A 17,102-nucleotide genomic window follows, 5' to 3' on the forward strand; every position below is an offset into this window, starting at 1 on the left:
AAACTACCAAAACTGAAACAAAGAAATTAACAACTTGAATAGACCCATAACCAGTAATGAGATTGAAGCAATAACCAAAAACCTCCCAAAAAACAAGAGTCCAGACCTAACAGATTCCCTAGGGACTTCTACCAAATATTCGAAGAAGAAATAATGTCTATTCTCCTGAGGCAGTTTAAAAAAAAGAAAGATACTTCAGTGTGTAAACCTGGTGATTCACAGACCTGGGGATAAAAATATATGTATATAAAAAATATATGTTTATAAAAAAAAAAAAAAAAAAAAAAAAGAAAGATAGAAAGATAGAAAGAAAGAAACAGAAGTAAAACTTCTGGACTCTTTGTTTGAGGCCAGCATTACCTTCAGGCCCAAACAGGCAAAGACCCCATCAAAAAGAATTTCAGACCAATATCCCTGATGAATATGGATGCCAAGATTCTCAACAAGATCCTAGCTAATAGTTCCCAATAGTATATTAAAAGAATTCTCTATCATGACCAGGTGGAACTTATCTCTGGGATGCAAGGGTGATTCAACATTTGCAAGTCAATCAATATGATAGAATATATAAATAAGAGAGAAGAACCACATGGTCCTCTCAATTGATGCAGAAAAAGCGTTTGACAAAATACAGCATCTTTTCCTGATTAAAACTCTACAGACTATAGGGATAGAGGGAATATTCCTCAACATCCTAAAAACCATCTATGAAGAACCCACAGGGAATATTATTCCAAGTGGAGAAAAGCTGAGAGCCTTCCCATTGAGATCAGGAACACGACAAGTATGCCCACTCTCACCACTATTGTTGAACATAGTAAGAGAAGTTCTAGCAATAGCAATCAGACAGAAACAACAACAAAATAAATAAAAAAATATTCAAAATGGCAAAGAAGAAGTCAATCTCTCTCTCCTCACAGAAGACATGATACTCTATGTGGAAAACCCAACGGTCTCCATCCCAAAATTAGTCGGACTCATACAGCAATTCAGTAATGTGACAGGATACAAAATAAATGCACAAAAATCAGTTGCTTTCTTATACACTCACAATGAAGCTGTAGAAAGAGAAATTAGAGAAATGATTCCATTTCCAATAGCACCAAAATCTATAAAATATCTTGTAATAAACCTAACCAAAGAGGTAAAAGATCTATACTCGAGGAAGTACTGAACACTCATGAAAGAAATTGAAGAAGACATAAAAATATGGAAAAACAACCCATGCATATGGATCAGAAGAATAAACATTACTAAATGTCTATGTTGCCCAGAGGAATCTGTACTTTTAATGCCATCCCTATCAAAATACCAATGACATTTTTCAAAATGCTGGACGAATCCTAATATTTGTATGGAACCAGAAAAGACACGGAATCGCCAAGGAAACATTGAAAAAGAAAAACAAAATTGTGGACATCATATTACCTGATTTCAAGCCATATTTCAAAGCTCTGATCATCAATACTTTTATCAGCTGAAAGTCTGAAGGATACATGAAAATCCACTCTTTGTGCTTTTACATTCTTTTTGTTTTTCAAGTTTTTATTTAAATTCTAGTTGGTTACCACATAGTGTAATATTGGTTTAGGAGAGGAATTTAGAGATTCATCAATTACATATAACACTCAATGCTCATCACAACAATTACCCCCCTCATTACCCATCAACCATTTAGCCCATCCCCCTCTTGCCTCCCCTCCTGCAACCTAAGTTTGTTCTCTATATGTAAGATTTTGGGGGAGCACCTGGGTGGCTCAGTTGGTCAAATGATTGATTCTTGATTTCCACTCAGGTAGTGATCTCAGGGACATAAGGTCAAGACTTGCATTAGGGTCCTGTTCAGTGGGGGGTCTGCTTGAGATTCTTTCCCTCTGCCCCTCTCCCCAAATGCTCTCTCTTTACATTTATAATATATAAGTATAGATAGATAGTCTAATGAATCATTGAACACTACATCAAAAACTGATGATGTACTCTATGTTGACCAACAACATAATAAAAAAAGAAAAATATCCAAATATGAGTAAATAAACCTTAAAAGAAAAAGAGTTTGTGATGGATTACCTCCCTCCATTTCTTTTTTCTTTTATACCCCATATTCATCGATTTTGTTTGTTCAATTCCACATAAGAGAGAAGTCATATGATATTTCTCTTTCCCTGACTGACTCATTTCACTTAGGATATGACACTATAGGTCCAACCACATTGTTGTGGATAGGAAAATCTCAAACTTTGATGGCTCCATAATTCCACTATATGTATATATCACTTCTTTTTTTTTTAAGATTTTATTCATTTAAGAGAGAGAGTGAGAGAGAACACGAGAGGGGAGAAGGTCAGAGGGAGAAGTGGACTTCCTGTGGAGTTGGGAGCCCAGGATTGGACTTGATCCTAGGACTCCAGGATCATGATCTGAGCCAAAGGCAATTACTTAATGAACTGAGCCACCAGCCACTCTATCACTTCTTTTCTTTTAAGATTTAATTTTTTGAGGAGAGAGAGTGAGAGAAAGGGCATAAGCAGGGAAAGCAGTATGCAGAAGGAGAAGCAGGATCCTGCTAAGTAAGGAGCCTGACTTGGAACTAAATCCCAGGACCCGAGGGTCAAGACATGAGCTGAAGGCAGACACTTAACCTACTGAGCCACCCAGGTGTCCTTACATCACTTCTTTAGCCACTCATCTATCGATGGACATCTGGGTTTTTTCCATGTTTGAGCAGTGGTGGACATTATTGCGATAAACATTGGGGTGTTAGTGCCCCATCAAATCAATACTTGGCATCCTTTGGAAAATTATGAGTGCAATTGATGGGTCATAGTAGTTCTCTCTTTAACTTATGGAGGAAATTCCATGCTGTTTTCCAGAGTAGCTTCAACAAATTTGCATTCTCTCCAACAGTGTAAGAGTGTTCCACTTTGTCCTTTATCCTTTATCCTTGTCCATGAGTAGATTTTCTCTCTTCTTACTTTTCTGTTCCCTGATCCCTTTCAGTTTCCCATCTATTTTTCTTCTGCCACCAACATGAGAGTAGAGCTGGGCAAGGAAGAACAGCATAATCTGATACTCAGTGTTTTCTTTCTGTAATAGGTAGAAAGTTAGAGTGGTATGTATCTTGGAGTTAGTCACTTGCTGAGGAGAAATCTGGGAGATGAGAAAGGTGGGGCTGGCTTGCAGGTTTCATGTTGAGAGCCTCTTAATTCTATCTTCATGCTGGGACTGAGAATAGGGGATGTGGTGATACAAACGGATTTTCCAGATAAAGAACTGTGCCCACATTGTACAGTCCCTGGAAGCAGCTGTACTTCCCTTGGGAGTGTAGGTTTGCATGCAGGATAGTAGGTATGTCAGTATGTGAATCCATGTGCAGTGATTTTGGTTTTGATTGTGTGTGTTTATGTCATGCATTGTGTGTTTCCCCAGATTTATGTTGCCCTACAAGTCACAATTAATGGTGTGAATTTTCTAAAGAATAATTCTGCAGAATGGGAAAAGATGTTTGCAAATGACACTACAGACAAAGGGCTGATATCCAAGATCTATAAAGAACTCCTCAAACTCAACACTCAAAAATTAGAAAATCACATCAAAAAAATGGGCAGAAGACATGAACAGACACTTCTCTAAAGAAGACATACAAATGTCTAACAGACATATGAGAAAAATGTTCATCATAATTAGACACCAGGGAGACTCAAATCAAAACCACATTGAGGTACCACCTTACACCAGTTAGAATGGCCAAAATTAACAAGATGAGAAACAAGATATGTTGGAGAGGATGTGGAGAAAGGGGAACCCTCTTACACTATTGGTGGGAATGCACATTGGTGCAGCTACTTTGGAAAACAGTGTGGAGATTCCTTAAGAAATGAAAAATAGAGCTACACTATGACCCTGCAATTGCACTACTGGGCATTTACCCCAAAGATACAGATGTCGTGGAAAGAACGTTTATAGCAGAATGGCCACAGTTGCCAAACTCTGGAAAGAGCCAAGATGCTCTTCAACAGATGAAAGGATAAAGAAGAAATGGTCCATATATCCAATAGAATATTACATCTCCATCATAAAGGATGAATCCCAACTTTTGTAGCAACATGGACGGGACTGGAAGAGATTATGCTGAGTGAAATAAGTCAAGTGGAGAGAGTCAATGATCATATGGTTTCCCTTACTTGTGGAGCATAAAGAATGACATCGAGGACATTAGGAGAAGGAGAGGAGAAGTGAATTGGGAGAAATCAGAGGGCGAGATGAACCATGAGAGTCTGTGGACCCTGAGAAACAACCTGAGGGTTTTGGAGGGGAGGGGTTTAGGGGTTAGGTGACCCTAGTGGTGGGTATTAAGGAGAGCATGTATTGCATGGAGCACTGGGTGTAGTGCATAAACAATGAATCTTGGAACACTGAAAACAATAAAATTAAATTTAAAAAAAAGAAAAATTCCCATCACCATTACATCATGAATATCTAAGCATGTATAAATTAATCAAATGCTACAATTTAAATCTTGTTCATGATATGCTGCATACACATCCATTATAACATATCTCATCAGCACCCAGGTAGAGGATTACTGTGCACAAAATAAACAAATTTGGGCTTCACAATTCCTGTTACTGAGTCAGTGAAAATTCCATTTAATAATGACTCTCAAAAAAAAATAATGACTCTCACCTCATAGTAGGTCTCATGACATTGTGAATGGTCAGAGTCCCTCAATCTTGCCACTTCACTCACTCAAAACACTCTTCATCTATATGAGTCTTCCCAAGTTCACCTAAAGCACTGAGTGCTAGGGAGGGGCTCTTTTCTTCTTCAAGTGGCCCCAGTTGCTGCCATGTGCCAACACCTAGAATTGAGTGGGAGTCAGAAAAGAGAAGCACCAGGAATTGTTGGGGGAAATTAACTCTCTTTCTCCATCAAGGTCTAAACTTTACCTTCAGAATAAAGTACAAAAGTATAAAACTCATTCTCACTTGAAGAATGAGTCTCCCACTACAGATCGTTGTTGTGGTTCTGCTGGGCCACAATGTGTAATATGAAAAGAGAAACAAGGGGTCTTCTTCTGGGACTGAGCATCAGGGTAGGCACGTGCCTTCCTAGAAAGGAGGATGGAAGGGCACATTTTGTGGGGCACAGTGTGGAAAGGGAACCTCAAAAGTGTGACAACAGTGTTATCACTCATGACCCTTTCCGTCAGACAGGGGAAATAGGGTTTTCAATTATTCTGAAGGCCTCTGCAAATAAACAAGTCAAGGTAGTTATTTTAAGTCAATATCAGCAGAAACTGAACCAAGTTATGGTTTATGTTTTATTTTGGAGCATCAACCCTGTGAGAAAGACATGTCTAAATAATATTTGATTTCCATATAGGCATTTTCCCCAAAGAAACAAAAAAAGCACGAGACTGCTTGATTTTTCAAATGTCACTTGTTTGTCCCAGACAGTCTACTTGATCCGAGGGTTTCCTAGAAAACCTAAATCTATAGATCATAGTTTCTACTGCTGGTGGGTGATTCCAAAGATTCAAGATCAGGAAAAGCAGTAGTACCTGAGCACACCTTGCTCACACTTTGGATGATATTTGTCCCCTTCCTGGATGGAGATGAGAAAGGATACAGTCTCCTGTTCACAGGAGTGAGCACTGTGCAGACATCTTTAACACCTGCAGAAAGTGGCTTTCTGTCATCTTCTACGACTTCACCTTTTGCCTTCCTCCAAAACAACCTCTTCTCTTCTTTTTCTTCTTTATTTCCTTCTTACATTTGTACTTTATTCCACTTATACTTAAATTGCAAAAAAAAGCACACATGACCTCAAATCTATCCTCTTGTCAAATTTGCAAGTAGAAGCACAGTATTGTTAACTCGATGCACATGGTTGTGCAGCAGATCTCTACTTCCATCAGGCATGACTAAATCTCCACATGTAGAATAAAAATGCATCCTTTCCTCCTCCTCCAACTTTTGGCAGCCCTCTGCTTCCTGCTTCTGTGACATTGACTATTTTAGATTGATTATGGAAATGCAATCATACAATCTTTGATTTTCTGTCATTGGCTTATTTGACTTAGTATAATGTATTCAAGGTCTTTCGTGTTCCCACAAAGGACAGCATTTTCTTCTTTATTAAGGATAAATAATAGTCCACTGTATGGATATACCACCATTCTTTAACATTCAGTGTCAATTAACATTGGGGCTTTTTTCCATATCTTGGCTACTGTGTAAATGCTGCAATAAATATGAAATTGCAGGTGTATCTTCCAGATACCTGGCTCACTCCCTTTGGATATATAACCACATGTGTGATAGCTGGATCCTCTGAGAGTTCCCTTTGCAATATAAGGAAACTCAACACAGTTTTCCATGATGGCTGCACCATTTTCTACTCCCACTAATAGCATTCACAGATTTGACTTTTTCACATTCTTACCAACACCTGTTTGTTGTTGTTGTGTTTGTTTGTTTTTTTATTTTCATAAAAGCCATCCTAAAAGATGTGGAGATATCTGATTATTGTTTTGATTACTAGTTAGGTTGAGCATCTTTTCATAGGTCTGATGGCCATTGGTTTGTTTCCTTTGGGGCCAACTAATTCATGATTTTCCCCCTTCTTCTAATTTGGTAAGTCACTTTTGTTTCCTTTTTGCACAGTAACACCTTCTCTGAAACAAGTTTTGCAAATATTTTCTCTCCTTCTGTAGGTTTCCTTTTCCTTCTTTAAATTGTTGAAGAGAGTATCCTTTCACCCTTGTGTAGTCTTGGCATACTTGCCAAAGATCATATGGCCATGTATGTGTGAGTTTATTTTCAGGTTCTCTTTTCTGGTCGTTAGTCTATCTGCCTATTTTTATGCCTGCACTATACTGGTTAGCTTAGTGTAGCTCTCTAAAGTGTTTGAAAGTCAGCAAGTACAGAGCCTCCATTTTTGTTGTTTACTTTCAATGTTTTGTGACTCTTTTAGGATCCTTTATGGTTCCACATGTATTTCAAGATTGAGTTGTCATTTCCCTGAATGACATTGGATTTTTATTAGTGTTGAAATGAATCTGTAGAAAATTTTTTTCTAGGACCTAGCTGTTGACCTTACTGTTTTCATTTCCCAAGGCCTCAAGTAATGCCTGACATGTGTACATGATCCCAGGAAAAACCAACAAATAAATGGTCAGATGAGGGCAGCAATTACTGTACAAGGAATAGCAAAGGGAAGAGAGGTTATGTCTTCATCTTTGATTCTGGAGCTGTGCCATCCAGATTAATGGTCACTAGATGTGACTCTCTAAAGTTAACTTTACAAAATCATTTATTAACTCAATGAACTAAAATAAAGTAAAATAAAATAAAATAACCTCCTTTTACTGAGACAAACTAGGAACATTTCAAGTTTTCTATACCATATGGAATTTCATATTGCTAAATTTGGAGGTGGGAGGTAAAATGGGCCTGGTAGAACTGATAATGCAAATGATAATTCCTTTAGCATCTCGGTTTCATTTGAAGGTTTGCTACTGTGATCGCTGTCTTGCTGAATGGTGCCAGCCACACTGAGTCCAGCAAAGGTCTGAGAATCCACTAGAAAGATCAGGGAGATGCTGTATGACCCACCATAATCTCAACTAGCATGGGAGGGATGGCTAGGCCCCTCTGTCTAATAACGTGTTTTCTCCTGCTTGTGTTTCTAGAGATTTGCTTATGGGGAACATCAAGAACACCAGCAGTGAGATGGAAGCCTCTCCAGGTAAGAAATGACACTGAGTAAAAACCAATGGGAAAGCAGAAAGAGTCAAGTATCATATGGTTTCACTTATTTGTGAAGCATAACAAATAACATGGAGGACATAGGGAGATGGAGAGGAGATGGGAGTTGAGGGAAATTGGAGGGGGAGGTGAACCACGAGAGACTATGGACTCTAAAAAACAATCTGAGGGTTTTGAGGGGGCAGAAGATGGGAAGTTGGGGGAGCCAGGTGGTGGATATTAAGGAGGTCACGTATTGCATGGAGCACTGGGTGTGGTGCAAAAACATGAATTCTGTTATGCTGAAAAGAAATTTTTAAAAAAATGGGAGAGGGTTCCAGATGACAGTCAGGTTGTACCTGTTGACATGGAGACTAAGGAAGGTGTATATGAAATCAGAAAAGAAAGGGAAATATGTGTACAAGTTGGTTTTGTTTATTTCATAACTTTATGACATAACAATAAGAGGAATTACATCCAAGTGCCTTGAGTGTGTTGTGTTTTTAAACATATTTTCTTGCTTTGCTCTCTAAAAATTATCTTTTCTTGCACTTTCCTCCCTTTGCCACTACTAAATGTCAAATCTTGATTTTGTTGGTTAACACTTGGAAATTATGGATGAAGGACTGAGGGTCTTCTTGTTATGGACCGATGGTGGATGTCTTCTCTGGTGACACAAGAACTCTCTCAGAGGCACTTGAACATGGAGACTAATCTCTTCTAGAATGTGCCAGGTGGTGAGTGATAAGTCAACTTTCTCTCTCGTAACTGAAAGGACTTGTCACATCATCTTCCTTTTAATGTCCCCTGTTTGCTCCCCCCTAAAAACCACTCTCAGAGCTGGATAGGTGAGAGAATATTTCCTCTGGGATTTAGAAATCCATGCCATGGCCACATTCTTTCCTGAAGGGTTTGTCAGTACTGCTGTGGGAGTGAGATCAGAGACTTGGGAGTAGTAGTCAGCATGGTCTGACGATCCCTTAGGTCACATGGTAAGAAACAGTTCTCCTTCTTAGAGTGCATTTGGGAGAGGTGGCAGGGACTTTTGGGGACAAAAGAGCAGGCAAGCGTCAACCTGCTTCCTTGTTCATTAGAATAGGATAAAAGACACCAGCTGAAGGCAGCAAGTCTTGGTGCTAGCCTTTTGCCGCACTTTACCATGACCTATTGACAATTCCATGGTCATAAGAACATTTTCTGGAACAAACCAGCACCTGGTCATAGTGCAGCAAGAGCCTCCCCAGAAGAAGTTAATGGGGTCTACGTGACACTCACCCCCAAAATGGGGGAGTTTTGAAAACCAGCTGTTCCTGACATAAAACACAGCAGTACTGTAATGTCTGGTAGGCTGACGGCTTGGACTCAGAAAGGGAGAAGACAGGGATGGGATGGAAGCTGGAAACACAAAAGGGGCTATCGTTTGCTCTTCTTTGAGGGCTTTCTTTCTCTCTTTTTCTTTCATTTTTAAATATTTTTTATTGTTATGTTATTCACCATAAAATATATCATTAGTTTTTGATGATGCAGTGAGGGCTTTCTAAAGAGTGGTGGTTTATGAACTCCTCTCTCCGGGGACAAGAGAATAGGGTGATGCCATTATCTCCCCCACCCATCAGCACTGACCAACTACAGAGAGCCTCACAGTGCTACCAAGTCAGGCCAGAGCCACTTACACCAAGCCCTTCACCATGCCCTGCAGGTGCATCTCACTAAGGTGAGTTCTTCTGAGAATCTGTGTAGCTGACCCCTCTCATAGACGACAAGAACAAATCCCTCACATGCAACAAGTCTACTGATCACAGAGTGGCAGCATAACTTCAGCTCTAGGTGAAATAGATCTAGCTTCCCTTTTGTTTAACTCTGGCTACATTTAACAAGCAGACCAAAACACACTTAATTAAACCTTGCCACACACTGGACAAAGTCTAGACACCACCCCCCCCACCCGCACCCCCCAGTGCAAGGAGAAGTAAAACCCAAGACTTCTTTCAGTTTTTGTTTGTCCTGGAAGATTTTTTATCTCTCCTTCTACTTTCAATGATAGCCTAGCTGGATATAGTATTATTGGCTGCATGTTTTTCTTGCTTAGTGCTTTGAATATATCATGCCAGTTCTTTCTGGTCTGCCAGATCTCTGTGGATAAGTCTGCTGCCAATGTAATATTTCTACCATTGTATGTTACAGACTTCTTGTCCCAGGCTGCTTAAATGTTCCAATAAAAAAACATAGGGCATCAGAATGGATTTTTTTAAAAGTTTCTGCTTACAAGACTCATTTTAGACCTACAGACATCAGCAGATTGAAAGTAAGGGACAAGAAATGGATGTCAAAAAAAAGGCAGAGTAGGTAGCCATTCTTATATCAAAGTAGATTTTAAAACCAAGTGTGTAACAGATGAAGATGGGCATTATATCATAATTAAGGGGCCTATCCAAAAGAAGAGAGAACAATTGTAAATATTTATACCCCATTTTAAAATCTTTTCAAAGAACGACTTGCAGTTTTATTGATTTTCTTTATTGAGTTCCCATTTCCAATTTTATAAATTTCTGCCAAAATTACACCTCTCTTTGGCTTTTTTGAGACTTACATTGTTCTTTTGTCTAGCTAATTGTTTCAGACCTTTATTTTGTTAGTGTACATGTGTTCAGTTTCTAGAATTTCTTCAAAGTACTGCTTTCATTGCAGTCCACAAATTTTTTTAAATTTATTTTTTATAAACATATAATATATTTTTATCCCCATGGGTACAGGTCTGTGAATCACCAGGTTTACACACTTCACAGCACTCACCCCAGGACATACCCTCCCCAATGTCCATAACCCCACCCCCCTCTCCCAACTCCCCTCCCCCCCAGCAACCCTCAGTTTGTTTTGTGAGACTACAAGTCACTTATGGTTTGTCTCCCTCCTAATCCCATCTTGTTTCATTTATTCTTCTCCTACCCCTTAACCCCCATGTTGCATCTCCACTCCATCATATCAGGGAGATCATATGATAGCTGTCTTTCTCCAACTGACTTACTTCACTAAGCATGATACCATCTAGTTCCATCCATGTCATCACAAATGGCAAGATTTCATTTATTTGATAGCTGCGTAGTATTCTATTGGGTATATATACCACATCTTCTTGATCAATTCATCTGACTTACTTCACTAAGCATGATACCATCTAGTTCCATCCATGTCATCACAAATGGCAAGATTTCATTTATTTGATAGCTGCATAGTATTCTATTGGGTATATATACCACATCTTCTTGATCAATTCATCTGTTGATGGACATCTAGGTTATTTCCATAGTTTGGCTATTGTAGATATTGCTGCTATAAACATTCGGGTGCACGTGCCCCTTCGGATCACTATGTTTGTACCTTTAGGGTAAATACCCAGTAGTGCAATTGCTAGATCGTAGGGTAGTTCTATTTTCAACATTTTGAGAACCACCAAGCTGTTTTCCAGAGCTTGTTGCACTAGCTTGCATTCCCACCAACAGTGTAGGAGGGTTCCCCTCCTACAAGTCATTTCTTGACTTGTTAATTTTAGCCATTCTGACTGGTGTGAGGTGATATCTCATTGTGGTTTTGATTTGTATTTCCCTGATGCCGAGTGATATGGAGCAATTTTTCATGTGTCTGTTGGCCATCTGGATGTCTTCTTTGCAGAAATGTCTGCTCGTGTCCTCTGCCCATTTCTTGATTGGATTATTTGTTCTTTGGGTGTTGAGTTTGCTAAGTTCTTTATAGATTTTGGACACTAGCCTTTTATCTGATATGTCATTTGCAAATATCTTTTCCCATTCTGTCAGTTGTCTTTTGGTTTTGTTATCTGTTTCCTTTGCTGTGAAAAAGCTTTTGATCTTGATGAAATACCAATAGTTCATTTTTGCCCTTGCTTCCCTTGCCTTTGGCAATATTCCTAGGAAGATGTTGCTGCAGCTGAGCTCGAAGAGGGTGTTGCCTGTGTTCTCCTCAAGGATTTTGATGGATTCCTTTCTCACATTGAGGTCCTTCCTCCATTTTGAGTCTATTTTCATGTGTGGTCGAAGGAAATAGTCCAGTTTCATTTTTCTGCATGTGGCTGTCCAATTTTCCCAACACCATTTGTTGAAGAGGCTGTCTTTTTTCCATTGGACATTCTTTCCTGCTTTGTCGAAGATTAGTTGACCCTAGAGTTGAGGGTCTATTTCTGGGCTCTCTATTCTGTTCTGTGTGTCTATGTGTCTGTGTGTCTGTTGATCTATGATCTATGATCTATTGATCTATGTGTCAGTTTTTGTGCCAGTACCAGGCTGTCTTGTTACAGCTTTGTAATAGAGCTTGAAGTCCGGAGTTGTGATGCCACCAACTTTGGCTTTCTTTTTCAATATTCCTTTGGCTATTTGAGGTCTTTTCTGGTTCCATATAAATTTTAGGGTTATTTGTTCCATTTCTTTGAAAAAGATGTATGGTATTTTGATAGGAATTGCATTAAATGTGTAGATTTCTTTAGGTAGCATAGACATTTTCACAATATTTATTCTTCCAATCCAGGAGCATGGAACATTTTTCCATTTCTTTGTGCCTTCCTCAATTTCTTTTATGAGTACTTTATAGTTTTCTGATACAGATTCTTAGCCTCTTTGGTTAGGTTTATTCCTAGGTATCTTATAGTTTTGGGTGCAATTGTAAATGGGATGGACTCCTTAATTTCTCTTTCTTGTCTTGTTGTTGGTGTAGAGAAATGCAACTGATTTCTGTGCATTGATTTTATATCCTGACACTTTACTGAATTCCTGTATAAGTTCTAGCAGTTTTGGAGTGGAGTCTTTTGGGTTTTCCACATATAGTATCATATCATCTGCAAAGAGTGATAGTTTGACTTCTTCTTTGCCGATTTGGATGCCTTTAATTTCCTTTTGTTGTCTGATTGCTGAGGCTAGGACTTCTAGTACTATGTTGAATAGCAGTGGTGATAATGGACATCCCTGCCGTGTTCCTGACCTTAGCGGAAAAGCTTTCAGTTTTTCTCCATTGAGAATGATATTTGCGGTGGGTTTTTCATAGATGGCTTTGATGATATTGAGGTATGTCCCCTCTATCCCTACACTTTGAAGAGTTTTGATCAGGAAGGGATGCTGTACTTTGTCAAATGTTTTTTCAGCATCTATTGAGAGTATCATATGGTTCTTGTTCTTTCTTTTATTAATGTGTTGTATCAAATTGATTGATTTGGGGATGTTGAACCAACCTTGCAGCCCTGGAATAAATCCCACTTGGTCATGGTGAATAATCCTTTTAATGTACTGTTGAATCCTATTGGCTAGTATTTTGGTGAGAATTTTAGCATCTGTGTTCATCAAGGATATTGGTCTGTAGTTCTCTTTTTTGATGGGATCCTTGTCTGGTTTGGGGATCAAGGTGATGCTGGCCTCATAAAATGAGTTTGGATGTTTTCCTTCCATTTTTAATTTTTGGAACAGTTTCAGGAGAATAGGAATTAGCTCTTCTTTAAATGTTTGGTAGAATTCCCCCGGGAAGCCATCTGACCCTGGGCTTTTGTTTGTTTGGAAATTTTTGATGACTGTTTCAATCTCCTTACTGGTTATGGGTCTGTTCAGGTGTTCTATTTCTTCCTGGTTCAGTTGTGGTAGTTTATATGTCTCTAGGAATGCATCCATTTCTTCCAGATTGTCAAATTTGTTGGTGTAGAGTTGCTCATAGTATGTTCTTATAATTGTCTGTATTTCTTTGGTTAGTTGTGATCTCCCTCATTTCATTTATTATTTTACTTATTTGGGTAAATAAATAAAATTAGTTGTGATCTCCCTCATTTCATTTATTATTTTACTTATTTGGGTAAATAAATAAGATTAGTTGTGATCTCCCTCATTTCATTTATTATTTTATTTATTTGGGTACTTTCTCTTTTCTTTTTGATAAGTCTGGCCAAGGGTTTATCAATCTTATTAATTCTTTCAAAGAACCAGCTCCTAGTTTTGTTGATTTGTTCTATCATTTTTTTTGGTTTCTATTTCATTGATTTCTGCTCTGACCTTTATGACTTCTCTTCTCCTGCTGGGTTTAGGGTTTCTTTCTTGTCCTTTCTCCAGCTCCTTTAGGTTTAGGGTTAGGTTGAGTACTTAAGACCTTTCTTGTTTCTTGAGAAAGGCTTGTACCGCTATATAGTTTCCTCTCAGGACTGCCTTTGCTGTGTCCCACAGAGTTTGAACCATTGTGTTTTCATTATCATTTGTTTCCATGAATTTTTTCAATTCTTCTTTAATTTCCTGGTTGACCCATTCATTCTTTAGAAGGATGCTGTTTAGTCTCCATGTATTTGGGTTCTTTCCAAGTTTCCTCTTGTGATTGAGTTATAGCTTCAGAGCATTGTGGTCTGAAAATATGGAGGGAATGATCCCAATCTTTTGATACCGGTTGAGACCTGATTTAGGACCGAGGATGTGATCTATTCTGGAAAATGTTCCATGTGCACTAGAGAAGAATGTGTATTCTGTTGCTTTGGGATGAAATGTTCTGAATATATCTGTGGTGTCCATCTGGTCCAGTGTGTCATTTAAGGCCTTTATTTCCTTGTTGATCTTTTGCTTGGATGATCTGTCCATTTCAGTGAGGGGAGTGTTAAAGTCCCCTACTATTAATGTATTATTGTTGATGTATTTCTTTGATTTTTTTTTAATTAATTGTTTTATATAGTTGGCTGTTCCCTCGTTAGGGCCATAGATATTTAAAATTGTTAGATCTTCTTGTTGGACAGATCCTTTGAGTATGATATAGTGTCCTTCCTCATCTCTTATTATAGTCTTTGGCTTAAAATCTATTTGATCGGATATAAGGATTGCCACCCCTGCTTTCTTCTGATGTCCATTAGCATGGTAAATTGTTTCCCACCTCCTCACTTTAAATCTGGAGATGTCTTCAGGTCTGAAATGAGTTTCTTGTAGGCAACATATAGATGGGTTTTTGTTTTTTTATCCATTCTGATACCTTGTGTCTTTTGATTGGGGCATTTAGCCCATTAACATTCAGGGTAACTATCGTGAGATACGAATTTAGTACCATTGTATTGCCTGTAAGGTGACTGTTACTGTATATTGTCTCTGTTCCTTTCTGATCTACTACTTTTAGCCTCTCTCTTTGCTTAGAGAACCCCTTTCGATATTTCCTGTAGAGCTGGTTTGGTGTTTGCAAATTCTTTCAGTTTTTGTTTGTCCTGGAAGCTTTTTATCTCTCGTTCTATTTTCAATGATAGCCTAGTTGGATATAGTATTCTTGGCTGCATGTTTTTCTCATTTAGTGCTCTGAATATATCATGCCAGCTCTTTCTGGCCTGCCAGGTCTCTGTGGATAAGTCTGCTGCCAATCTAATATTTTTACCATTGTATGTTACAGACTTCTTTTCCTGGGCTGCTTTCAGGATTTTCTCTTTGTCACTAAGACTTGTAAATTTTACCATTAGGTGCCAGGGTGTGGAGCTATTCTTGTTGATTTTGAGGGGGGTTCTCTGCACCTTCTGGGTTTTGATGCTTGTTCCCTTTGCCATATTAGGGAAATTCTCTCCAATAATTCTCTCCAATAGACCTTCTGCTCCCCTCTCTCTTTCTTCTTCTTCTGGAATCCCAATTATTCTAATGTTGTTTCGTCTCATGGTGTCACTTATCTCTCGAATTCTCCCCTCGTGGTCCAATAGCTGTTTGTCCCACTTTTGCTCAGCTTCTTTATTCTCTGTCATTTGGTCTTCTGCATTGCAAATTCTTTCTTCTGCCTCATTTATCCTAGCAGTGAGCACCTCCATTTTTTTTTTTTGTTATAGCACAACTTATATATTTCAAATGGACAAAAAATTAGTATCGTTTACAGTATCTTAAGATAAATTGCCTTTGAATGGGAGCTTCCTTTCCAGTACTTTGAGGTCTACAAGACGTATCTAGAAAATGTACTACTGTGGAAAATGACTGCTTAAATCGAATGGGGGAGGGGGGCGGGCCTGTGGTTTCTCTTTTTGATTAATTGCTGTAACACTGTCCTTCAGGCGGCTGAGGGAGTTTCATGTTTTCTTTAGACATCATTAGGCGCCAGAGCTCTTGCAGGACAACTTTGTTGTTATATGAATTCTGCCATTTTGCTAGCACTGATATGGCTCTTAGGTCCACCACTCCATTAGAACTATTAACTCCATTCATATTCATTTTTGTTATAAATCTTACAAAAGGGGGTTCTTCTGGGTATTTAGGTCCACATTCCATTTTAAGGCTGTATATTCGGTTTTCATAAATTGTTCTCGGAGGCCCAATTATCATCTCTGTCCATCTTGTAAGTGTCATGTCTTCGTCATCTTCTAGACCCCAGCTAACTGTGCCATCTCCTACTCCTTTCTGGCCTTCTTCCAGTTCTTCCAACAGTCGAAAATTGCGAGGGACTTTTACTCCCGAGCCCGTGGTGGCTGCCATCTTGCGTCACTCTTGCTGGAAGGCCGGCCCCTTCTTCCTAGCACCTCCATTTTTGATTGCACCTCATTAATAACTTTTTTATTTCAACTTGGTTAGATTTTAGTTCTTTTATTTCTCCAGAAAGGGCTTTTATATCTCCCAAGACGGTTTCTCTAATATCTTCCATGCCTTTTTCGAGCCTGGCTAGAACCTTGAGAATCATCATTCTGAACTCTATAGCTGACATATTACCAATGTCTGTATTGATTAGGTCCCTAGCCTTCAGTACTGCCTCTTGTTCTTTTTTTTTTTTTTTTTTTTTTTTTTGTGGTGAGTTTTTCTGCCTTGTCATTTTGTCCAGATAAGAGTATATGAAGGAGCAAGTAAAATACTAAGAGGCTGGCAAAGACCCCAGGAAAATATGCTTTAACCAAATTAGAAGAGACCCCAAATCGTGGGGGGGGGGGGGGAGAAAGGGGATAAAAGTGGTTCAGAAAAAAAAAAAGAAACAATTAAAAAAATAAAATGAATAAAGAAAAAATATATATATCATAGATAAACTAGTTTAAAAACGTTAGAAAAGAAAAGAGTAAAAGTTAAAAAAAATTAGCAGCAGAAGAAAAAAATTGAAAAGAAATAAATTAAATTAACTGGAAGATTAATGAATCATGGGGAGAAAGCCATGAGTTCAGTGCTTTGCTTTCTCCTCCTCTGGAATTCCGCTGCTCTCCTTGGTATTGAACCTGCACTCCTTGGTAGGTGAACTTGGTCCTGGCTGGATTTTTTGTTGATCTTCTGGGGGAGGGGCCTGTTGTAGTGATTCACAAGTGTCTTTGCCCCAGGCGGAATTGCACCGCCCTTACCAGGGGTCGGGCTGCTGAGTAATCCGCTCGGGGAACACTTTCCGTAGAGTTCCGGAGGA

General features: G+C 38.8%; 1 protein-coding gene across 1 annotated transcript; it reads right to left on the minus strand.

Moving 5' to 3' along the window:
- Positions 1-15,551: 15,551 nt before the first annotated feature.
- LOC131825815 (ubiquitin-conjugating enzyme E2 variant 1-like) lies at positions 15,552-16,232 on the minus strand. The gene has a single exon (XM_059165197.1). The coding sequence runs from the start codon at positions 16,199-16,201 to the stop codon at positions 15,758-15,760; it is 444 nt and encodes a 147-aa protein (XP_059021180.1). The 5' UTR covers positions 16,202-16,232; the 3' UTR covers positions 15,552-15,757.
- Positions 16,233-17,102: the final 870 nt, after the last annotated feature.

Source organism: Mustela lutreola, chromosome 2, assembly GCF_030435805.1.
Source record: "Mustela lutreola isolate mMusLut2 chromosome 2, mMusLut2.pri, whole genome shotgun sequence".
Classification (NCBI taxonomy): Eukaryota; Metazoa; Chordata; class Mammalia; order Carnivora; family Mustelidae; genus Mustela; species Mustela lutreola.